Source organism: Crocodylus siamensis, chromosome 1 (assembly GCF_052110815.1).
Source record: "Crocodylus siamensis isolate JL-2025a chromosome 1, ASM5211081v1, whole genome shotgun sequence".
Classification (NCBI taxonomy): domain Eukaryota; kingdom Metazoa; phylum Chordata; order Crocodylia; family Crocodylidae; genus Crocodylus; species Crocodylus siamensis.
In genome coordinates this window covers 321,382,290-321,407,689 of record NC_143395.1, presented here as the reverse complement: position 1 = coordinate 321,407,689, position 25,400 = coordinate 321,382,290, and the positions used below count along the sequence as shown (strand labels likewise).

General features: G+C 42.2%; 1 protein-coding gene across 3 annotated transcripts in view; it reads right to left on the bottom strand.

Moving 5' to 3' along the window:
* Positions 1-7,052, bottom strand: part of ABCC4 (ATP binding cassette subfamily C member 4 (PEL blood group)) — a 220,666-nt gene extending 213,614 nt beyond the window's left edge. For all 3 annotated transcript variants that reach the window (XM_090023501.1, XM_090023518.1, XM_090023509.1), the window contains exon 1: positions 6,672-7,052. In XM_090023501.1, coding sequence (XP_089879627.1) covers positions 6,672-6,745 — 74 coding nt within the window. In that variant the 5' untranslated portion in view covers positions 6,746-7,052. The remainder of the gene's footprint in view (positions 1-6,671) is intronic.
* Between the last annotated feature and the right edge of the window lie 18,348 nt (positions 7,053-25,400).

Genomic DNA, 25,400 nt, shown 5'->3' with positions numbered 1-25,400 from the left:
AAAAAAATCCCCAATTTTCAGATTTAAAAGAGTAACCCCAAATCCACATTTTTCCATGATTAAAATGAAACACCTCTATATAAAATTCATTCACATTTTATACCTATATATAGTGGTGTTTCATTTTAATCATGGAAAAATGTGGATTTGGGGTTACTTTTTTAAATCTGAAAATTGGGGATTTTTTTTTAAATCAGAGAAAACCAGGATTCCTGGTGATTAAGAAGGCAGTTTTACTTCTGCATAAGACACTGTGGACACCAATAGTAGATTTTAAAGGGGTGTTGAAAAACAGAGACAATGTACGAAGAGACAAAAAAAAGCCTTCCCGTGAGAATGAATGATCTCAGTCTGTTTAGCTAAGAGAAAAAAATTGAAAAATGACTCTGTTACAGCGTATGTAATTGCCTTCACGAGGGCTTCTTAATCTAGTAAAGAAAGGCATAACCAGAACCAATGGCTAGAAGCCAAAGCCAGACACTCAGATTAGAAAGTCATCATTAAATTTTAACGCTGAGGGAAATCAGCCACTGGAACAAACTGCCAAGAATAGTGGTGGATTTGTTTCTTGATATCTTAAAATCAACACTGCTTTTTTGGAAGACATGTTTTAACCAAGCACCAAAGGATCAACACGTTAGGAACAGGTCCAAGGGCAGTTCTCTTCCCACTATGGTGTGCATCACACTATTGAAAAGGATTATCAAAGTACAGAAGTGAGTAGTGACTCACTGTCTATACATTTCCATGGTAGGCCAAGAGCAGCATCATTAGATAAAGTATGCTATACACAAGTTGAATACGTTATCCATCATAAAATTCACCTGCCAGTAAATTTAAACTCAGCAGGTCACAATGGGAATTACCATATTGCCTTTCTTCAGTGGATGACCTAGGATGGTACCTATCCAAGGGGCCCTTGGATAGATGGGATACCCCATTTTTCAACATTGCAATGAGATGAGTAGAAAGACACTTAGAAGGACTGTTCTTTTTTTCTTTCTGCAGATAATCATTTGATGTTCTAAACAAAAAATTCCATTTTCCTTGACAGGGTGTTCTAGCTAACATAACCAGTAGTTTTCTCGATGGTCACAATAAATAACAACAGGATTTTTTAAATACTGTATAGTACACATCTTGCAGAAATGAACATCCTATCTTGAATACAGATAACATGAAAAGTCAATTTTAATAGGTTTAATTGCACAGCTAAAATATCCCTTTGACAATTCAATCAGTGTTCTGATGAGCTACATAATATATAGCACACAGTAATATATTTTCTAAATTTTGAGGAAATGTCTTCACTAAGAAAAAAGGGTTTTTACCTTATGTAAAAAGCTCAAGTTAAGAACGTACTTTGTTCCCTACTTAAGGCAAGGCATAAGAAATGCTGATCTGAAGGGCAAAACATTAAACTGATTTAACACTAACTTAAGTTTTGAAGAGAACAGACAAATAATAAACTCAGTTGTCCTACAATTAAAGACAACCTAGACACTTATTTCAATCTATCAGAGCCCTCATGCATTTTGTTAAGACAAGCAAACAACAAGCACTCATGCAGTGAGAGTAAGGGAGCCAAATAAATACACCTCTGTAACAGAATATTATACCCTTACCCAGGGCCATCCCTGGGGGGGGGTGAATCAGGGAGGTCACCCCAGGCCTCACACTTTGGTGGGCCCCACAGAGCTGGGCAGAGCGGCCGCAGTGACTCCGTGCTGCCACTGGCACCCCCCACCATCCCTCACCACCGAATCCACCACCGGCTTCCTCACATTCAGTGCAAGCCCCTGCTTAAAGTAAGGCCATCCCCAAATAGATCATTGAACCAAGGCTTTGTCAAGGCAGGTCTTAAAAGCCTGCAACAATGAAGATTCCACAATCTCTCTGGGTAACCTGTTCCAGTGCTTTACGGCCCTCCTGATAAGAAAGTTCTTCCTAATATCTAACCTGGGGGTAGGCAACCCTCGGGATGCATGCCAGAGCATGGCAAGCAGAGGCATTTTACTTGGCATGCATGCCTCAGGCCAGACGGTGGGAGAGCTGCAAGGGACCTTATCCTTGTTGTGGCAGTGCAGCCCCTTCCCCACCATCCACTTTGAGGGATGTGTGTACCCACCATTGACAAGGAACTGGGCCAGGGCTACACAGCCCCCATGAAGCTGCTTGCAGCCTCCCCACCACCTGCTACAAGCACCACGGGCTCTGTAACAGGCACATGTGCCTCAGGGCAGATGGCAGGGAAGGGGCCAGGGCTGCACTGCCACAACAAGAATAGGGCCCCTCGCAGCTCCCCTGCCATCTGCCCCCGGCATGCTGACCCCTGATCTAACCTAAACTTCCCTTGCTGCAGCTTCAGACCATTGCTTTTTGTTCTGTCACCTGCCACCACTGAGAACAGTCCAGTTCCATCCTCTTTTGAACCCCCCTTCAGGTAGCTGAAGGCTGTAGTTAAAATGCCCTCTCAGTCTTCTCTTCTCCAGACTAAAAAAGCCCAGTTCCCTCAGCCTCTCCTCAGAAGTTATGTGCTCCAGCCCCCTAACCATTTTCACTGCACTCTGTTGGACTCTAGTTTGTCCACATCCTTTCTGTAGATGGGATCCCAAAATTAGACACAGTACTCCAGATGTGGCCTCACCAATGCCAAATAGAGGGGAATATGAGACACTGACAATTGGTTGCATAAGGGTCAGAACATACAAGTAGTATCTGGAAACCTGGAATGCCAGGAAGCACAGAAACTACTTTTGGACTTTGTTAATCCTATCTTAGAATAAATCATTCCAATGAAAGATGCTGATAAACAAGACTTCTACTGTTGTTCTGATCTTCATAACTGACATGAATAAAGTCTGGTTTTTACAATAACATCTGGGTAGACAAAATATCAGATGATTTACATTATACCAAGGACTTCATTCTGCAACAATGATCAAATATAATCAAGACACTGCTCTTTCCCACGGATGCATCACTAAAACATTTCTTTAGTTCCCAAGCACATATTTTTCAAATTCACAACACCCCACATGAGTGAAATAAAATAGTTCTGAGGCTTTAAATAATAGAGAATGTTATATATTCAATATAAATGCCTATTATCTTATTCAGTGAAAATGTGATTAAACGTTATTCACTGTGCAAGACCAAGTTTCTGTGGGACAACATACACGTAGTTTTAAAGGACTCTATTCACCTGCAGCTCTTCCCATAAGTTTCTCTCATTACACTCCATTTCTAATGATTTCCATTGCAAGCCCCTCAGTCTGTTTAAAACAACTGATACAATGCAGTCAGTGCTGTTCATATGACCTATGGGGAACTTCTGAAGCTCACACATTCATGCATCTTGCAGAAATGCTATAAAATTCAAGAAACGAACTTTAACTTGTAGACTACATTCATCTGTGAAACGTATTTAACCTTTTATTGGCATTCTTGCATGGGAACAGTGTTTGTAACTTCTAGTAAGGAACCCTAAATGCTCAGTTTAACTTTTCACTGAAGAAACACAGTCAGGTTTTTTTAAGATACAAAAAAAAATAAAAATAAAAATTGAGAAAAAAGCAAACAAAAAGGATTTATCACCAGGGAACCTGGTTTTCTCTGATAAAACAATCTCCAATTTTCGAATTACAAAAAGTAACCCAAAATCCACATTCTTCCATGATTAAAATGAAACTCCAGTAATATATGAGATGTTAAAAGGCAACAAATAGAAAAGTCTTAAGACATTAAGACTTTGGGGGAGAAAGTTTTGCTAGGCACAGTATATAAGGAAATGTTTTTAGTTCACTGGAAAAAAAGAAAAATTTCATATTAATGTATATGAATGAATATGAGTGTTGTGCTACTATATAAAAACTAATTAAAAGTGATTAAAAATGGCTATGAACTCACTTGCCTTGCAATACATATGGGAGGACCTCCTGAACCCCCTTGATTTCACCCGCACATGAATAGCTTATCTATCAATCCACACCACACTGCATCCTCAAGAATAGGATTCAAGTTTTAAGTGAGCACTTTAAAAATTACTGTTTGTTACAGTCAGGTTAAAAATGATAGACTGAATTCTTTCCCCTCAGCATGTGCAGAGGAATGAGAAAAGCTTCTATATCCACAGCAAAAAGGAACCTGTGCCTTTTCAACATTTTCCACCTGCCTCAAAGAACAAGTGAGGCTACTACTCATCATAAGGTCCACAGTACTGGGACTTCAAGGGTTTACAAAGGAAAATGAGAGCAACCAAGGAATAACTATGCAAATGTTGCATACTTCTTACTTAATGCAGAACATAGGAGTTCCCTAACAGGGATGCCATTTCAGACAGGACTCACTACAAAACACATGAGTCGGCACATTTGTCTGCTTCCTCTCTCTTCTTCTCTGTGCACTGTAGTTCTGGAATCTAAGATACATTCTTTACTTTCTTTGGATTAGTTCACAAAGTTATAACTTTTGTTTTCCCTAAGAATAATGATTAAGAACTAAACTGTTAAAAATCACACTTCTTAAAGTACTCATTGAACGAGGCCTTTAGGCTTTCCGTATTCCCCAGCTCTAGCAAAATGGTGTATTAGTGGTGTTGCAAACACTAGCTTTATTTTTGTAATACAGCTCAGCAATGAAGTCCACTTTACAGCTGTACGCGTATAGTGTAACCATTCAAGGAGAGCTGAAAATGCAAAACACCAACAAGGTCAGTCCTGCAAACAGGTGCACACAAGCTACAGATGTCCTAATGTGCTGGGCAGCTGGCTCATACGGTCTCATTTCAGCTTAGCAGAAACAGCCCAGAAAGAGGCTAGAGAGGAAGGCCGGATAGATTTGCACCTCATAGACTAACCAAAATAGAGTTGGTCTGGTTAGTCTATAAGGTGCAGATGTACCATGCCTTCTATTTAACTTCAGACTAACACAGCTAACAACACCTCTGTGCTAAAGGGCTAGAGAGGCCAAGGAAAGAGAGTGTGCTGCAGTCCCTTCCATCCAAGGAAAACATAAGAAAATCCTGGCTTTAGCATCTTGAGACTCAAACACAGCAGCCTGGTGAGTGCCCAGCAGAGGGAACCCTACCAAGGCTATCGGGGATGTTTTGTTTTTGTACCTCTTAAAATTTAGGACCTCTGACCATATACCCTAAATAAGAGGAAATCTGCTTGGTCACTTGCTTTTTGTCTTTCTGGAGGAGGGGAGGGTCTCTCCCCACCCTCCAGAAAGGATTCTTGCACCTGCTCAGATCTGGTTGTAGGGTCAAGATAGATAATTCAAACACCATCTGGGTTTCCAAAGTGTTCAAAGAGGTTTCTGGCATGCTGCCCAGCTCCTGCAAAGTCTTCACACTGCATATCTGGCCAAGGGAGGAATAAAGCTGGTATCCAGATGAAGAGGGTGGGAGAAGACGGGTGGGTGGGATCCTCTTCATCTCTCTCTCCAAGAAGTCTACGGAAAACAAGAAGCAAGACTCTCCCCCTGCTGTGAGCAACCACTGTAGAAAGCAGGGATGAGCCATGGGTGATGCCACCTCTGTACAGAGCATGGAGTTTTAACTCTGTTAATCTGAAGTCAAGTGGAAAGCAGGGTAGATCTGCACCTTACAGACTAACCAAAGGTTAGCAAAGCATCTGCTTTCTCTTTAACTGGATAAATATGTGCTGTGTTATACATGATGACATACCACACACTATGTGACCAGCTCCCTTTTCAAAATCCTAGATCTGTCTATGCAGAGTAGATCTATAACTATATCACCAGAGCGATATCTACCTTAAAGTAGATCTATAGCTATAAAGCGATAGACAGAGCGAGTGATAAAGTGAGCACTACAATATGACAGAATGAACTGCAGTGATATAGTGATAGATATAATTGATAGAGTGAATGATGTTACCATTCTAGTTATAGAGCAAAAGATACAATATGATAGTGAGTGATAGCGCAAGACAGTGATACAGTGATTGAGTGATAGAACCAGTGATAGAGTAAGCGATACAATCTTATAGAGAGAGAGCAAAAGAGCAGCAGACAGTGATATAATGATAGATATGATAGAGCAACACAGTGAGAGAGCAATACGGTAGAGCAACAGAGCAAGTGACAGAAACAGTGATAGAGCAACCAATACAAGATGATAATGAGAGCGAGTGATAGACCAAAACAGTGATATAGTGATGGATATGAGTGACAGAGCAAGTGACAGAGCAAGCGATAGAATGTGATAAAAAGAGCCAGCAATAGACAGTGACATGGTGATAGAGACAAGCGATAGAGCGAATGATAGTGATGTGATAGAGCAATATATGATAGAGTGAGTGGGAGCAAGACAGTGATACAGAGACAGATATGAGCGACAGAGCAAGCAGTAAGATGCGATAAAGAGCGAGCAAGCAATACAGCACCAGTGAGATAGCGATGGCGTGAGTGATACGGTGATAGATACAGCAGGAGAGATAGAAAGAAACAGCTCTCGAGGGATATGAAAGAGCGAGAGAGATGCCAGATACCGGCAGAGGGCAGCTGGATACACGGGTGCGGGCAGAGAGGGAGAGAGTGCGCCCCGCCACAGGCTTGCCCGAGCTGAGGCTGCCTCCAGCCGAGGCTGCGAGAGGAGGCGCAGGGAGAGGCCGAGAGGAGCCCGGCTCCCCGCGGGCCGCACTCACCAGAAGAAGAGCCGCGAGCAGAGATTGGCGCCCTGCAGCGGGTTGGGCTTCTGCGCGCGGGGCAGCGCCTCCATGCCGCCGCCAGCCCTGGGGCACGGGCACGGGCTGCCGCCGCTTCCAGGGCCGCCCCGGGCCCTGCCTCTGCGCCTCAAACCGGCGGCGGGAGGCGGGTGAGGCCGGGAGGCGGCGGGTGAGGCGGGGCGGGGCGGGGCCGCCCCGAAGGAGAGGGCTGCCCGGCCCAGTTCGAGCTCCCTGCCTTCAAAGCCTGACGCGGAAACTGCCCAGGTGCCCTGCTCTCCTCCGAGGTCCCTTCCTTCACGGCCCTGAGCCACCAGCTACGGGGCGGCCCCTGCCCTGCCCCTGCCCGGCACAGAGCTTGACTCGTTGGTGCTAGGGGAAGAGCAGGTTGCAGCCCACCTCATAGCACCCAATGAGTGTCCCTTCTCGAATCGCATTTAGGGACACAGCTACACGCACACATTGGGCGTGTCGACACGTGCGTTTACCGGGCTTTTATGGGGAGGGTTGGGTTTACACATGCAGGCATTACAGCGCAGTAATACTGTGTATGGACGGACTTGGGTACATAAATAGGGATACACATGCCTCACTGTGCAGGAAACACTCAGGCAGGAATTTGTTACCTGCCTCATGCAGGTAGCAAATTTCCACCCTCAGTGCACATCACTAGAATTACTGCACAGCGTGCAGTGTGTGGACTGCGCAGTGATTTTTGGCCACTGAGAGGGCACTTAAGTTACTGCCAAGTAACAGTGCACGTGTAGACATGCTCATTTAGACACATGCTCACACCCTTCGACACATGCTCAAACACACACATCCCACTGTTGCAAAAAGGGGTTCGTTTCTCTGGAGGCTCACAAAAATCACAGACACACAGTCATCAGCCGGTACAAAAGGATGTATTTGTTTGCAAACAAGGTCAGAGTGGGGCATTGATGCCCAAATCAGCTTCTGACAAACTAATTGTGTTTGCAAGCGGAATTTATCTTCTCTCTCCTGAGCATGTGTGCAGACACCGGAACTCTTACAGCTACTTCCGTTTCATACAAGCATACATGTAGTTACATCATTACATACATCGCATGTATAGTATAATTAGCTACTTAAGTATGCAGGGCGGAGAGGTAAATATGCATCAGCTCATTAAGCATGCCCAGAAACTACAACAGTTCGCCAAAAGTTCATACCCCAAGGCCACAGTCAATTGAATTCCAGCTTCTGTATCAGCATGAGAAAGGCTACGGCGGGTGAGGGGGAGAAAGGAGCCTTGGGCAGTATTTCTTTCTTATCAGGTGCAAGATGCAAGCTGCGCATTTCTAACAATATTCCATTTCTAACACCACTCTCACTGAAATCTAGCACTCACTTAAAATCAGCCAAACCATGGTTACCCCAAGATCAAATGTGGCCAATCTTTTATTCAGGGGTGGATCTAGGACTAGCTCCCTGCTTCCTTCCCCACCTACGCAAACAGACCGTCCTTGAGAGCCCACGGGGACTTTAGGTCTCTAGCAGGTGACAATTCCCACCTTTCCCTTCCCTCCCCATTCCACAGCTGCCACTGTTGCTTTCCCTGATGTTTTGGGGGCTGGGAGAGCACCAGAGCTGTTCCTCCCCACCCAGCCAGGGGAGGGGACAGGGGCAACATCAGGGCTGGAGAGTAGTTCCCCGCTGTGTCCTCCATCCCCTGGGAGCAGGCAGGCGGAAGGGGATTCCCCTAAACCCATCCCCACTGCTGCTGTCCCCAACTGAAATCAGCCCACATGCAACCTGGCAGCACCAGACAGGAGCAGCTCTGGTGCTTCCCCTACCCCTGGGACAGTGAGAAAGCAGAGGAAGTGGGGAAAAGGAGGGGAGGAAGGTTTTCACTTCTTGTTAAAGGGTTTAAAAAGTCCCCCAAAGCTCCCCGGTGCAGTGCAATCCAAAAGAGGGGGTACAACTGCCCCATTACAGCTTCTCTGGATCTGCACATGCAGTTTTTAATAAAAAAGTTAAAGCTAGGACTCAGTGGCAACGCGTAGGGGGTGCATGGGGGTGCACATCCACCCCCTGAGAGCGCTGCTGCACCCCCTGCCAGCCAGCGTTCCCCACTTAAGCGATGTGGGGGGGGGCAGGTGGGAGCACTGGTGCTCCCCCTGAAAGCGCCAGCTGGGGAGTGGGGGCACCAGGAGAAGCACCGCTGGCACTTCTGTGTCAGTGCAATCAGTTGCAGGGGGACCCCCTACCCCCTCCAGTCACTGACCCTCTGACTCAGAAGGCACCAGTCACCCATGCCAGAACTTCAGAAAAACCTGTAGAAGGTCTTTATATCACTCACAGGGGAAAAAAAATTGAAAAAGAAAAGAGTGAAAAGATATTAACATGGAGATCTTAAGATAAGCACCATTACCTTCCTGGGATAAAATAGTAAAGTTGGGCTGCCTGTGAATTAGGATTCTTTCTTTGGATAAAGCAGCAAAATTAAGTCTATAATCCCTGGTTAATTTTAGTCATACTGCAATGGCCACTTTGTTGTTATAACACAGAGAATTTTTTTTCCCCAGGGACATTGGCTTTGGAAAAAAGAATAAATAATTTACTTCCTGGATTAGTGTCTTAAGTCCTCTCTCTCCCTACATTCCACCCCCATTATTATGAATGACACTGATACTGTAAATGATACCAACTAGGGCTCCAGCCTTGTAAACATTTACACTCATTTAAGTATTCCAATAACTTAATTTCCAAAACAAAATGCTCTTAAAAGATAATCGGATGGAGGGAGGAAAGCAAAGCAGAAGGGGAAAAAAAATCATATTAAACAGAAAATATTTTTTTAAAAGCCAGTAGGCTAGATAAATTTGCAGGAGGAGCTGTTACAGAGTTGTCTACCATTGGGAAAATGCCACTACCCAGCAAGAACCAGAAATAGAACATTGCATCATTATAAAAGGTAATAAAACACAAAACAAGCCATGGAATTGTTTTGTCCTCTGAAAATTTAAGGCTACGTGCAAAAGAAAATGGGAAAATAAAAAGTGAACAAACTCATAGGAAATAATGTAAAGAGAGGAGGGACAAAACCACTGGCTTGACATTGCACTTACAGTCATATATGGAGTTCTATGCTTATTGATACACAGATATATACACATATAGACACACACATATATAAACAGACAGAGCAACTGTAGCCATTTCTAGAAAGTACAACTTTATTAATAATTACATACAGCTACCTTAAAAGAACATTAAGGTTGTAAGATCAAGCACTCATGATTAGGAAATGCCTAAGAAAAGGTTGTGCAACACTATTCAACCTCTTATACATATGCATTATGTTACAGCCTTCAATTACATTTAAAAAAAAAGACAGATTTCCTTTCTCATTTGGTGTACAGGAAAACTGGTTGTCACTGAATGGGCAGCTGTTCATAAAATATTCATTTTATCCTCATTTCTCAATATATGGCAATAAGCCTTATTTACTGCTCTATTCATACCTTGGTCTGAATATAGAATTACTAACTTCCCCATGAGCATTTCTGTGTATTTATCACCCAGTGCTTTACAAACATTTTTCACCCTACATCTCCCAATAGTGTGGTATTACCTCCAATTTCCGGATGGGAAACTGAAGCAAATAGTTATTAAAGTCATTGGAAGGGACCTCAAGAATCATCTAGTCCACCTGCCTGCACACATGCAAGCTGTCTATTCCTAAACCATCCCTAACAAATGCTTATCTGACTTATACTTTAAAAATTAAAAAAAACTTCCAATGAAGGAGATTTAAATTAAAAATTTCCAAAGAAATAAAACATGTCTACTCAATTAGGTACATCTAGAACCTACTTTTCCAGGATATTCAACACAATCATGCATTTTCAAAGGACAACTCCCAATGAAACCTGTTGAAGCTATGAGCATTCAGCACTTCTGCAAATCACTCCCAGGGGCCCAAGATGGGTATGAGGAAATGATGGGGGGGTGTCACAAAATGAGTAACCAGGAACAAAAGTTTGTCTTAAGTGATTTGCCTAGCATTACATAGCAACTTTCTGGCAAAGGAAGCATAGAAAACAGTTTAGAGAGGTTGAAATCTTTCCAGCGGAACAATTGTCCATAGGAAAATGATGATTTGATGGAATCAAAACATTCCGATGAACACGTTTCTGTCAAAGCTTTTGTTCAAAACAAGATACAAAGGCAGACAGGCAAGTAGGCTGCTGGACTAACCAGCCAACTGACTTGCCTGGTTTCCTTTCATCCTATAGGCAAAAACAGTCTGGTAGTCTACTGGCTTATGACCCACCTGTTCAGTTTGTGTCCAACTTGTTATCCAGTTTTCTGATTTATTGACTAAAAAGTGTTTCCTCACATGGGGACAAAGAACTGGAACTGTTTTTAAATTGAACTAGATAAGTTATTGAAAGCATAATATTATGGGATTAAAAAGGTTTTGGGTCAACTATTACCTTGTGTTATATGCATAGACAAAGCTAGGATTTTGAAAAGACAGGTGCAGATTGTGTGGCACATCATCACATATACACAACACATTTTTATCTACTTAAAGGGAAACCAGATGCTTTGCTAATATGCTAGCACCATATTATGCATTTAAGGTCAAAGGGAAAACCAATATAACTAGCTGAATGTGGGCTAACTTGCTAGATCATCTATAAAGTTTAAAAAACACAATAAACTAGGCAAAATAGTCAAAATGATCAAAATATATTGTATCATTAAGTCCAGTAGTCATTATAATTAAATGTACATCTCTTATTCAGATTCATAAAGCAAAATCTAGTCTTCTCGAGCGTCTTGATAGTACCGCCAATACTTCCTGTCAGCCATTTCTATACCTGAGTTAAGGTTTTTCCTAGAACTAAAAACAGTCTTCAGGCTACAAAATAGAAGAGAGACATTACCAGGAATGGCTAACAGACAACAAAATTGCAGAAGAAAGGATAGTTTGAACAGTAGGTTAGCAAGACCATTCAAAAGACAAAGGGTCTTTATCACCAGCAGAGTGGAGAGAGATTAGAAGGAATCAGGGAGATGACAATGAGCTATGAAGGCAGTTAGTTTTAAAGTTTGGGCACAGCCAGAATCAAAGGGGAGTGCAGCTGCACCATTGCACCTCACTGGATCCACCCCGGTTATATACCGGGTCAAGTATGTACAATCCCTATGTTGAGGTACAGGTCTAACTTTCTTTAAATGTGGCACATGTCTGGTAATTCAATTCCTCATGGCTTTTGTTTGCCTGCAGGAGATAGGAAAGAGTCCATAAAGTCTACTACCTTCTGGGGTTTTTTTGGAGGCTTCCTCTAAGCACTGGGATGTTGGCCACATAGGCCACGTCCACATGACCGTGAACATTTGCTTCCCTTGGGACAAGTAGCAGCGGCACACCTTGTGCCACTGCTACTTGTTTCCAGGGAATACCCATGCCACATGCCCCATGCTGGCCCCAGAAGCCTTACCTGGGGCCCTGGGGGCCTCGGAGAGCTGCAGCCACAGTGCTCCTGCAACTGGGAGCCCAGCCAGCAGCTAGAGCATGGCACTGGCCAGACAGGCTCTGGTTTTGGGCGATGAACGCTGCTGCCATGGGATCTCCTGGGATCAAAAAACCCACCACGCTGCCAGGAAGCAGTGTGGCAAATGTCTGCATGCGTGGTGTTTGTCCCACAGATGGGTCTGCAGTGCCACATACCACATGTCCACGCTTATCTGGGCACGGCCATTTATGGCTGGAGGTTTTTGCCTGGGGTGTGCTAATGCTCCTGCTGGCACTTGGGAAACTCTCAAAGGTCTTGCTCTGGGTCATAACAAATGCCAAGTCTGGAATCAGAAAGGAGGAGTGTGTTCTCTACATCAGATTAGCAAGGACTCTGCTTTCCTCTGCAACATGGGGCATGATCCTCTTCATAGCATCCTCTCAGCATGTATTAACCAGTTAATTCTCTGTCACTGCAGTGCCAGAGCAATGGCAGCATCTCATCCATGTCTACTTATGTTACATTATGGGATGTTCTTGGTGTTTCTGGTTTTGTGCCTCAATTGTGTGTGGAGGTCTGAAGTGGCAGTTTTGGGGATTCTATGGGTAAAACCTTTTCCTCCCCTTCTCTGCCATATTAATTCAATATATTCACAACACACTGAATTTGACTGTCCACTATCTTTGCAGTCTTCATTCCATCCTGCTTCTATCCCTTCTCTGACTAGAAATGAGTTTTCTAAGTAAGAAAGAATACTAATATTTAGGGTTATTTCTTTGTAAGTGACCTACAGTAGGTAGCACATGAGAAAGTTGTGTGTTACTATGCTTGTCCTAGAGTGAAGGGCTTCTGAAAGAGCTGTCACAGTGGATTTAGAAAGCATTAATTACTTGTTTTAAGAGTCCAGGAACCCAAATTATGGAGATAAAAATTGAATCAGCCAATCATCATTATAGAGTTTAGTGAAGTCCATCTTCATTCTATTCCTGGTATCTTAGGTTAGTCAGCACAGAAAAAAGGATTTATTTGGAGGCTGAGGATTTAGAAATTCATAGAAGTTTTTTTTTCTATCCTTAGCTAGCATTTGCTCTACCTTACCTCAGCATACTTTGAAACCACTGATAAATCAATTCCTGACCTGACAAAGAGAAATATCAGAAACAGATTTTAATACATACAGTATGAAGTATCACACATTTCTGACCCAATACTCTTTTGGGCTGAATTCACCCAAACTCCATTTTTTCCATCTTCTGTCTTTGTTCATAGACTCATTAGCTTGGTATCCTACCCCAGTGAGTTTTATTTTTTGCTCTCCATCTTTTTAATTGATTCTCTTTCAATGAATCACATGGCTATACAAAACTCAAGTTACCTTAAAACAGTATCATGACAAAACACCAGAAGCATTAACATAGTTGTTGAAATAGGAAGGTTGACAAGACAGCTCCTTCCTACCGCTATGGAGGCAACAGCTGCTTCAAAAATCCTACCAAACAGGTTTCCTTTACAGGTTTCCTTTCCTTCATGGTGACCAAGAGGTCACCATATTCAGTTTATTTTGGACCAAAGGGAAAAGCAACTTTCAGAGTACCACTCTTAGCTAAATTCATAAGGATAGATTCTTTACCTATGTAGCCCTCTCTCCCCCAAAATGGGAAAGTGGAAACTGTCCCAGAACCTTCACAGAGAATTCCCTAACTGTGCCCCCCTCTCCTCTACAGCAATCCAGGTTAGATATCTCTGCTAACCACTGCTCTGGCAGTTCACATGGGTAGAGGTGATTCTTCATGTAGGTCTTGGAACTTTTTAAAACTATTTCTTTTCAAAATAATTAATTGATTCTGCATTTGTTTTAATCTGTTCAAATGGCACAATGACAATTGAATGAATAGACAGTAAAGAAGTTAATAATTTGAGGAATGATTAGATGATCATAGAGCTAAGTGGTGTTCTTTCAATTCATTCCTATAGCTCTATCAGTAATGTTTATTTATACAAAATTTATATCACTTGTCATGAGTAATTTTGGACCATTTCTCCAATTTATGAATGTCATTTTGAATGCTTATCCTATCTTCCAAAGCAGTAGAGAATAAAGTGTGCTACCTGCACCTGATTTTTTTTGGTCTCAAGTACAAAACAGAAGCAAACAGTAAAAAATCCCTAAGACATTAAAAAATTGAACAAAAATGGCATTGTTTTGGCAGTGCTGCTTTCTAGGGGTCATCTGAATCATGAGTTTTCCGGGAAAGATAACTCGATTTTTACCATGATTTAATTATCTAACTTTCTCCGTTTAAAAAACTCAGAACTCAAACTTTCCCCCGAAGGGAAGAAGATAGATAATAGTCACATTTTTAAAAGACTTCTTATCTAAACCTAAATATGAGTTAACAGTCTTTACCTCAGCTGTTCAAATCTTTTATTTTAGCAGTGCTACAAAGATTTATCCAAACTGAGCATCTTTCTCTATGGATTCTAATCTAGATTTTTGTGAGCTTTAAACCTTTGCAATGTTAGTAAAGTAAAACTTAAGAGATTTAGAAAAAGAAGGCCCATTTTTTCAAAAATCCATGAGAAACCTGAGTCACTTTTGAAAATGGCTTATATTCTGGCAGCAGAACTTGATGTAGTTATGTAGATTTTGCAACACCGAGTGAAACAATACTAAGTAACTTTTAAAATATAGACCCTTACATATAACTGAGGGAAGGAGCACCTGATAACCAGATTGAAAATTTATTAAGCAAGTCTGAGTAACCCGTGGTTATTTTAATAACAGCAAAGGAATGGGAGAACTAATATCCTTCATAAAGGCAGAACCCAGATTTGGCCCTAGGGATTTGAGTTTGCGCTGTTTTCTTTGGTACAAAAAGAAAGCAAACGTTCCTCATTTATTAAATAATATCCCCTCTGGCTATCAAGTAGAACTGCAGATCTTGTTGCCTTGCAAAGTTTTTCAATTAATATGCCACTTATCCAGTGGCATATTAAATTTAACGAGTGTAATATCTGTTGCCATTTTCTTTCTGCTGTGGATCAACAGTGTCTTCTCTTATCCACTGGGCCAAGCAGCAGAACTAAACTACGAGCAGCACCCAGAAGTCTGTTGGACACAATAAATCTACTGGTTAAACACGTGTTATGCCTCTGTGAGAAATAATGCTTTTTTTTCCATCTTTGATGTTCTAAAGTAATACACTTAATTTTCAGTTAGCAAGAGTGTAGACTCCTCCACCCTGGACACCTACAGCTGACATGGCAGTGCCTGCACCTCTGCGTGACTCCTAGTCTTCAGTTGACCCACTCAGCCTCCAACACCTTCTGGGTTTCAGTGGCCTAGCTTTTTGGCTCATAAAGTAAAAAGTTGCACCTCAGAGGTACCTAAAATTCAAGATAAACACACCAACTCTTGTCTACTTTCTGGGCTCGAGCCTCAGCAGACTACCAGACCTACCTTTCTAAAAGGAAGTACTCTTCATGTCCTGGCTCAAACCAGCCTAGTCTCCCATAGAAAGATCTGATGATTGGGGATCCTGGTTTTCTCCAAATTAAAAAAAATACCCAATTTTTAGTTAAAAAAAAAGTAACCCCAAATACACATTTTTCCATGATTAAAATGAAACACTACTATATGTAGATCTATATATTAGTGCCACTTCATTTAAGTCACAGAAAAATGTGGATTTGGGGTTACTTTTTTTTTAACCAAAAATCATGGATTTTTTTAAATAAGAGAAAACCAGGATCCTTGCTGATGATCAACTTTAGCTCACCAATACAATCATCAAATGAACTAAGGGGATCTTCCTTTTTAGTTCTTCACTCCTAGCTTGTCTGCTTCATGCATCACAGAGCAGGTCCAACTGAGATGCCAGCAGACCACTAACTATTTCCTAATGTATAGAATTTATATATCCCACCCAATAAAAATTGGTATTTAATTGCCGTGACATTTCTTAATTTGCTATTTTTTAAAAATAAATGTAGGCCCTGGTATTGCTAAGTTATTCATAAGCATAACTTTGCATATGAGTAGACAGACTAAAGAATTTACATGCTTCATTTTACTCTGTTGTGTATCACTTCTTATACTACTTCAATCAAGTCACTGCAGGAGCTAAGTACCTTCTAACAGTATATTAAATGTCAATTACTCTATATCAAGTGTTGTGTGCAGTCTCTCCTACTTTCCAAGGGAAGATGATTGTGTGTGACATACCGTTTGTTCTCATAAAGGTTTTTGTGCGTGTGTGTTTAATACATGCATTGACATGCCTATGTTTATGTAAAAGAAACTAAGGTTGAAGAACACTTTTTGCTTGGAACAAACAGAGGTGAAGTTTTTTATGGTTCTCAGATTCCATTAGAATTTAATTCCATATCATCAAACAAGCTACTCTGAAAAGCTTTCCTTTTTTTACCCTGGCACATTGTGCCCTTGGAATAAAAAAGTTCTATTCTTCCCAGGTGTAGACCTGTTAACAACAGTCTCCATCCTAGAGGGTTTAAAAAAATAGCCTGTGGCTGGTCCTGAAGATAAGAATTTAGGCCTTGAATTTGATTTAATACTTTAAGGGAAATTAGTGCATAGAGCAGAAAATAGGCATGATATGTTTACAGTAGTCAGTGTAGCTGAAGAGACATGCTGCAGTGTTCTATGCTATGTGGTATTGTTCAACTAAACTGCATTGCTATAGTTCACTTTAGAGATAACAAAGATGCCTGTGTGTGACCTGGCCTTGGTTATACTCCACAAAGCTGGAATGGAGTCCCCTAGTCAATTGTAGATTGAGGGGGGAAAAGTATGCAAAAGGTGCTGCTATGCAAGAGCCTGGCATCTGGAAGGAATCCAGGAGCAATGCTAAGCCATGGAAAGAAATGGCTACTTCAGAGCATGTCCCTTCAACTAAAGGGGACAGCACTGTGGTTGTGAACTGTTCAGGCATTTTCCTTTCTCATTGTCTTCTGTTAAAACTGCTCCTTTTTGTTTAATTAAATATTTCTTGAAGCAGAAACTTGAACCTATGTCTCCTGTATCCCAGGTGAATGTCTTAACCCAGAGATTCCCAAAGTGTGGGGCACACAGCCCTGGGGAGAACACATTTCCTGGGTGGGAGCACAAGTGAATAATGACCATTGATTGCTGCCAGGTCCTCAGAATTGGTGACAGTCAGGAATTGGTATCAGGGACCAATTCCCCCCACCCACTGCTGACTCCTGCTGATGCCCCTCTGTGGTGGAGGAAGCCATAACGGTGGCAGATGAAGTAGGGGGAGGAGTGTGAGAGTGCCCATTCTGCTGTGGTGAAACATAAACCCACAAAGACTGTGATATACAATGTCTTAACCACCAAGATGCACTCTTTCTCTTCCAGCACTAATTAATACTGGCACTTTTATATTAACAGCTCCAGTGATATTGAGAGCCCTATTCCAAAATAGAAACCATGCATTTGTGGTTAGGCACCTTAGATGTGGGACTGCCAGCAAGTACCCTGCCCATCAAGCTACTGGCTTTCCTGCATTGCATTTCCTTGTTTGCAATACAGAGTGAGAAAATGTTGAAATCTCAAGAGGTTTTGCAAGATGGGAAAAAATTTCCTATCTGGTTTACTCTGGATAGCTACAATTAACAGCATGTTCAAATGAAATTTAGAGATGAAAAGGAGATTGCAACATATCTGGAAGCCAATGCAGTAGAAGATGGTTTCCTTAAGATGAAATAAAGTAAAATATAGAAGGTAATATAGAAAGTAAGAGCTTAGGCAAAAGAGAGGAGAGAAGAATTAAGAAAGTATGGAATGAGAGTGAACATGAGTGAGATTAAAAGACAGGTTGTAATGGGGTCACTGAAGCAAGTGCAGGAGTCAGAAGTTTGTCTGCTGTCATCCTCTGTGTCTTTAATGAGAAAGGAGGTGCTTGTGGAAGACAAGCAAAGGTCACTTTGTCAGTTTTCTTTTGGAAGTAACTGGCAAGATCCTTCACAGAAAGAAGTGAAGAACATGAAGAGTCAAAGAAGGAAAAGGTTGGTTTGACTATAGATACAGGACTCCATTAAGTTGTGGCATTAGAGTTGTTCTACTAGGGACATGGTAGAGCAAAAGGAGATTCAATCAGCCTCATATCAGGGCTTCCCAAGATGCTCTGCAGGTTGAGAGCAAGGAGTGAAGTAAGCATATGCTAGTTATTCAGGGCTGGAAGGACTGCTTTGCAATGGTAGAAAGGGCAAAAAGTGAGGCATGAATAAACAAAAGGGCAGAGAACCCTTGTCAGAAGCAGTTGGGAAGTTATCATTTAGTTGATAAATTAAAGTCACAGAGCAACCTCGTGACAGGATGGTGTAGGAAGCAATGAGTGAAGTTAAGGAGAAACTCAGTGGAGAGACAGGGACTGGGCAAATGAATGAGTTGAATCATTGTCACATTAAATGAAGATGTGAGGGTAAGGATACATGTAATGAGTCAGATAGGACATCAACATGGAAGCTTAAAGTCATGGAAAACAAGCAAGAGTAAGGAGTGGGAAAGAGGAAGGCTGATGAGGCAGAACTGGGAAGACAGATCACATCACTATGGAAGGGCAGGAGAGAAAACAGATTTAGGACAGTTTGAAATGGGAAGACATTTGAAAGCAGCAAGAACAGTAGAGTAAAAGCCCACCACTGACAATCTGATGGAGAGCAAGAGAGACCTCCCTAAGAGAGGGCAGCTTGTCAGGCAAAGAGTTCCAGGTTTCAGAGACCATAGCTGGAGGGAACAACATTTAAAACAGGAGTCAGGTCTGAGTGCAATCGTTTTAGAAAGGGAGCATTTTAGCAGAAAAAAGTGTGTGGGGGGTGGGAGAGGGAGACAGGCATGAGAAGTGTGGTAAAGCAACGCAGCAATGTGTCTCTGCATACCATGCAGCTCAGAGGGGCTGTGGCTCAGCATGTTGTGACCTGCAGGCATGCTGCCCCCTGGTGCCCTAGGCTGCTTAGAAGTTGGACATCCCTGATATAGAAGGTGTCAGTGGCAAGAGATACAAAGGGAAGATGGCTGAAATACACTAATCCATGTCAACAAAGCCATGAAATGCAAAAAAAAAAAAAAAAAAAAAAAAGCCTTAGCATCTTCTATCTTTTTAAGCTCAGTCTTTGGAAAATAGCCAAAACACCTTTCCACAAGAATCTTCTCCTATGAGCTAACTTCACCTGACCAGTCAACCTACCAACTACTGAACTGAACACTCACTCTCCTTATTGCTCTTCCTTCAAAACCTGACATCTGCTTCAGGTGTTATAGAGCAGAGCTGAGTCAGGCCCAGGAACTCATTAACTCTTTCCTGACTTGTGTGGGATTTGTATGCCCCATCACACAACAAAAGCAAAGCAGTTAAAAAGAGCAAAAGACTCTCACATTTCAGAGTAAAAAAAAGTACAGGTACATTTTTTTCAGACTGTTACAAGTATGTGAAATAGATAAGCTATAAATTTAAATGTACCTCTTTTATTAAGTGAACAGTATAATCAGAACTTTTCATTAGGCATCTAAATATGATAGGCAACCTTCATCTTAGGGGTAGGAGCCATGCTTTTGTTTGTAGAACTGATTCTGGTCCATAACTGGGGCTGCCAGACATTACAGCCATACAAATACATAGTAATAATAACAGTCATCTTACTGGCTTTTGTTGTCTGTGCTGAGCATGAGTCATTCAGTATTTCAATTCTCTAGAGGTTTTTCTTTAGAAATCTTAAGAGTCTAATGTTTCCTTATAGGAAGGTCATTCTCTGCAGGAAGATCCATCCAGAACAAAAAGCCTGGAGCCTTAATAGTTTGTGTCCCATTGTTTGTGAGAAGTGAACTGGACAAGTGGTGCAGACTACATCAGATATACTAAAATCTTATATAAAATGTTTTTACTCAGACTTGTTACACCTACTTACTTTATTCAATATGCCCCAACATCCGTTAGTAGGGCAGCCGAAACATTCATATCAAAACTAGAGTCTTGAAACTTAACTGATTTTCAAACCTGCTGCCACCTCTCTTACAACTTCCTTCTGTATGTCTAAAACAAAAACCGCCAAACATAAAAACTTGACAGGCCTATTGTAACCACAGACATCCTTTCCGCTTGTCATACTGTATCTCTGGGTTAATCCAGTGGTAGAAGAGAAAATTAAGGCATCTCTGCAGCTCTCAGTTGTACTGAAAGCAACATGGAATCCTTGCAGTCCAGACCTAGCCCAAAATGCTCCAGAGATGACTAAAAGCAATGACAGCTCTGAAAGTGGGTGAATATTATTTGACACAGAAAGGTACACGGATTTCCCAGTTTCACTGTTTTAACAGGAAAGAAAAACTCTATGGATGTATTTATATTCAGTTGCGATATAACACCAATTGTTATTAAAACAATGCTTTTTAAACTGATCTAGTGATCATGGACTCATACAGCAGAATATACAGCATTTCTACATTTTAATGTCTTTGTCCTAATACTACTATTAATACAAAATACTTAAATTTTATTATTGTTATTTCATGATTTATTCATTTGAGAAGAAAAAATGTGGGGCAGCCACATGCCAATCGATCAAACATGGAAATAGAAAATTTGCCAAGAGAAAAAAAATGCAATTGTATAAGCAGCTCACCAACGTTTCTCTCCTTAAGGACCCAGAATTACCTGGCAGAATCCATGATGTGGATTGGGGTTTCTGGAAGGTATCCTTATCCAGTCCACCACCCACCAGCAAGGCCTCCATAGACAAACCAGGCCTATACTGCTGACCCAGTCACTGCAGCTGCTACCTGCAGCCTGGTTGCAGCTCCAGCCCCTGTGCTCTGCCACCTCCCTGGGTATGGCACTACCCAGATACACCTCTGCTCTATATACATGTATCAGCATTAAAAATGGACCCACCTGAAGGAATAGGAAGAGTTGCCCTGCAGAGGGACAGAGTGCCAAGAGACAGAGTTTGTCCCAGTAGGGACACTATATGCCCTGAGTGCAAGTGAAGCTGTTTTGGAGGTAGCCCTCCTGCAGGCAGCCGTGGTGCTGTTGGCATGGGGGGGGGTGAGGGCAGTGAGCGCCGACTCGCAGTTGGCAACCACTCGCAGACGCTGCTGGCAGCAGCAGTGGTGGCAGCCAGCGGTGATAGTGAACCACCTGCAGACACCACCAGTGGTGTCGGCGGTGTGGGGGAGGGCATGATGAGCGGTGACCACCCACAGGTGCCACTGGCAGTGTCAGTGGTGCCTTTTCACAGGGGGTGCACTGCCATGTTCAGGGGGTGCACATGCACTCATGTGTACCCCCAGGCATCGCCAATGCCCACAACAATCCTTCTGAGACCACCTGGCAGAGCCTTGCAGAAGAGAGTGCTACAGTGTGTCCATTCTCCCTCTTTTCCCCCTCCAAGCCCTGCCCGAGTAGGCACAAGAGAGGGGCTGCCTGGGAGGAGACTCCAAGCCTGGGAAGACCCTTCTGCAAGCCCCTGTGTGCCTGGGTAAGAACGGCAGAGGAGGGGGATGCAGGGCCAGGGGGAGACTGCTTGAGACTGCCCTGTTTTTTCCCCTGTGTACATGTTTCAAAATGTACAGCAGTCAATGATATTCCTATAATGACTGGTTCCAGAAGCAAACTCTCCTGCCACGGCTGCTGCTTAATAGATGATCTTTCTGAATATTCAGTTGCAGACATGCAACACTTTGGATATTCCCTCAAAGAACAGACCAGAATAGAAATGTAAAAAATACTGAACACCAGAGCCCCAATAAGACTGACAGATCTTTAATGAAGTCTGGAAACAGAATCACTGCTGGTATATCCAAAAAGGGTGACAGTGACAACAGGAGAAGAACTGAATTACTCTGTCTTACAGGGAAGGTCTTCTGCACTGTGGTATTACACAAGATGAAAAAAAGGAACAGATACAAAGTGTAGAGGAGAACAGAATGGTTTCAGGTCCAAGAGATATTGCAAATATTCATACTAAGGACCTGAGTGAAGAATATATAGAATGACAGCTGCCCTTTGTCATGAGTTTCACTAACTTTCAAAAGATAGTTCAAAGACTACATAGATCGACCCTGAGAGGGGGATCCAAGATTTCATAACAAGGGATATAGGAGCAGCAACCAGCACTGCAGGGGTGTCTGCACTCCCCCCCCCCCCCCATTGCTCAGAGACACATCCCTCTCCTTCCTTCCCCCTACTGCTTTCCCATGGGTAGTCCAAGCTCCAGGGCTATCCATTCCTGCCCACTCCAGTTGGGCTGGCTTGGGGACTGGGCGGACTGGGCTCAGTAGGGAACTGTGGCAGTGGTGATGGTTGGAGTGGTTCCCCCACCCATGCTTGCTCCCAGACAGAACACACAGTTCTGGGGAGGGCAAAGAGGAGCTGGGGGGAGCAGGGCCCAGCACTCTTACCCCTGACAGCAACTCTGAAAGAGTCATTGGCTGAGCTGCTGCTGTCACCACTGCCTATGCTGTGTCCACCCCAGCTGTTGCTCTAAAAACAGCAGCAGCAGCCAAGGGTGTTTTGGAGTTCCCAGCACAGGTATGCTACTGGGGTGCAGACTCTGCTGGGTGGGGGATGATTGCAGCCCCTCCTAACTTGGCACACAGGGCAGGTGCCTGTCTCGGCCAACCCTAGGTATGCTGTGCAAATTAACAAACTCTTTCTGAGTCACTGAATCTGTATCTTTACTGTTCTATTCCAGACTGTAATAGTATTTCATTTTGAAGAAGGATCTCAGATGCCCCACACTTTCTCTCCTTGGCGTGTCTTATCCCTCACACTCTCCTTCCCTACTTCTCCCCTTCATCTTGAATCTGCTGCAGGCATAATACCCACCTGAGATTCCTACTAAGCTTTAATTTAAGCTAGCTTTTATTGGGCCCTGGCACACCATCTCTCATTACACTTCTTTGTTTCCACATTTAAAATATTTCATGAGTAATTTATTTAGCAAAGTTATGTCTGTCCTTAGGATTTTTTCTTCTTCTGACCTCAACACAAAACAGCATTCATACAGTCAGTAAAGCTTCACCAGCTTTAGGGGACAGCCTAGAAACTTAAGTAAAGCTAGATGCAATGCAATTCAGTATTCATGGTTATATTTATGTTGTTTGTTCATTGTGGGAATAAAAAGCTCTGATACATTTATTAGAGTACCTAGAATGGATTTTTGTTTGTTTGGAATGAAGGTGGCAATGTCAAGAATTTTTCCATCATTTTAATGTATACGTTCTATTCCACAGCGCCCATGCTGCACAAAATGTTTTTTACCTTTTCTTTTCCTGCAGTACATTTGGCATAAGATAGATATTTTTCCCACTCTCATGTTTACTGTGAAGCACAGACAACACTGCTCTGCTTTGTTTATTTTCTTCTTTATATAAAAAGCATCATCAATAGCACCAGAGCAGATATAATAACGAACAATACTGGAAATTGAGGTAGTCAAATCATCAATAGAGTTTTTATTATTAAATACATACTGCAGTATTGTACAGAGGCAATAGTGAAGATGGATCGCATGCACTGTAAGAATGCATACGTAGACATAGTAGCTGCTATGTACAGCTCCCAGTCCAAGAACATGATTCTACAACTGCCTCTAGTCAGGTAAACCTTATATCTACACAGAGGTAACTGAAGGGTTGAAGACTAACAAGACCCAGAACAACAAAAAGAAACAATGCAGTATGTACCATTGAATATCACTATATAAAAATGCATTTTTTTTTAAGTTTTCCAGAAACAAAGTGTCAACTTTGCTAACTACCCTCAAACAAGCCACTACTAATCACTGGCTGATTTCTTATATTCATCACACCATAAATGGGGAAATCACAAAAGTTCAGTTTGAAAACAAAATTAACACAACAGAGCTGCTTGCAACTTTAAATACATGAATTGTGTTTCCTTGATCCACACAGATTTGGAACATCAGTATAACTAACTCTGAACAATGTGTTTTCTGTATTAATAAACATAGGGAGTGCAAATTTTTCTACCAGACTACCCAATCAAAATGCTTCACAATTTGATTTGAGGAAATAATATGACTATCTATCTTAATTATATCCCATTTCTGGGGGATAGATCCAATAAAGTACTTAAGTGCCTAGAAGCAAGGAGTTTTTGTGGGTGACATCTTTTATTGGACCAACTGCATGGTTGAGGTAGATTTAGACAAGCTTTTGGGTTTGCAGAGCAGGACTTAAGTGGAACTTAGGTACCTACATCCAAAATCACTATTCAGTTCTCACCTAACGTGCCTACGCTCTATATGGACCTTTAATTTTTTTCATTTTAAAATTCCCTGTCCAATTAGAGTTCTGTATGTGCCTATGCTCCTAAGCATTTAGTCCTAAGTCTGGCCAACTCCATAACTAGCTCAAGCATATCAGGATACAGAAACTCAAGAATGACTGATATAGCCCCGTGAAGCATGCTCAGAAGGCCTACTAACACATGCTGACAGGATGGAACCCATCACAAATTTCTTTTTAAAAAAGCCAAAAAAAAAATGCTCTCTGCTGCCTCAACCCTTGTATATAATGGTATATAACTCACAATCTACTGACAACCTATTGCAAGCTACATTTTCCAATGGAGTCCTGTGCTCATGAACAGTCTTGCCACCTTACTAAATTGCCACACAGGGGGCATGTCTACACATGCACAGTTACTGCACAATTACTTAGGTAACCAACAATTACTGTTCAGTATGGGTGTGTGTCTACACATGCACACCCATACTGAACAGTAAGTATGGCAACTTATGCCAACTTTGGCGTAAATTTGCCACCTGCATGGCAATGCATGTGTAGATGCCTTGCTGCACAGTAACCTTGTGTGTGTGGACTGATTTAGGACTGACTTGGGTCCCAAAAAAATAAGTCCACACACAGAGTTACTCCACTGTAATACCTGTACGTGTAGATGCTATTGTAAAAACGACTTACTGTGCAGTAAATGCATGTGTAGACATGCCCAGGCTGACTTCCCAAATCACTGAGCCCTTGATATGATCTCAGAAGGCCACATGCCAGGGTGATATTGTCCACCCTAGCCTAGTGGTTGGAGCACCCTAGCCTAGTGGTTGGAGCATTCCTCCAGCAAGTGAAAGACCTGAGTTTAATTATAACAAAATATCCATTTGAAGAAAAATCCCAGCCCTCACTCTAATTTCTCACCCCAAACTGGCCTGAAGGGGT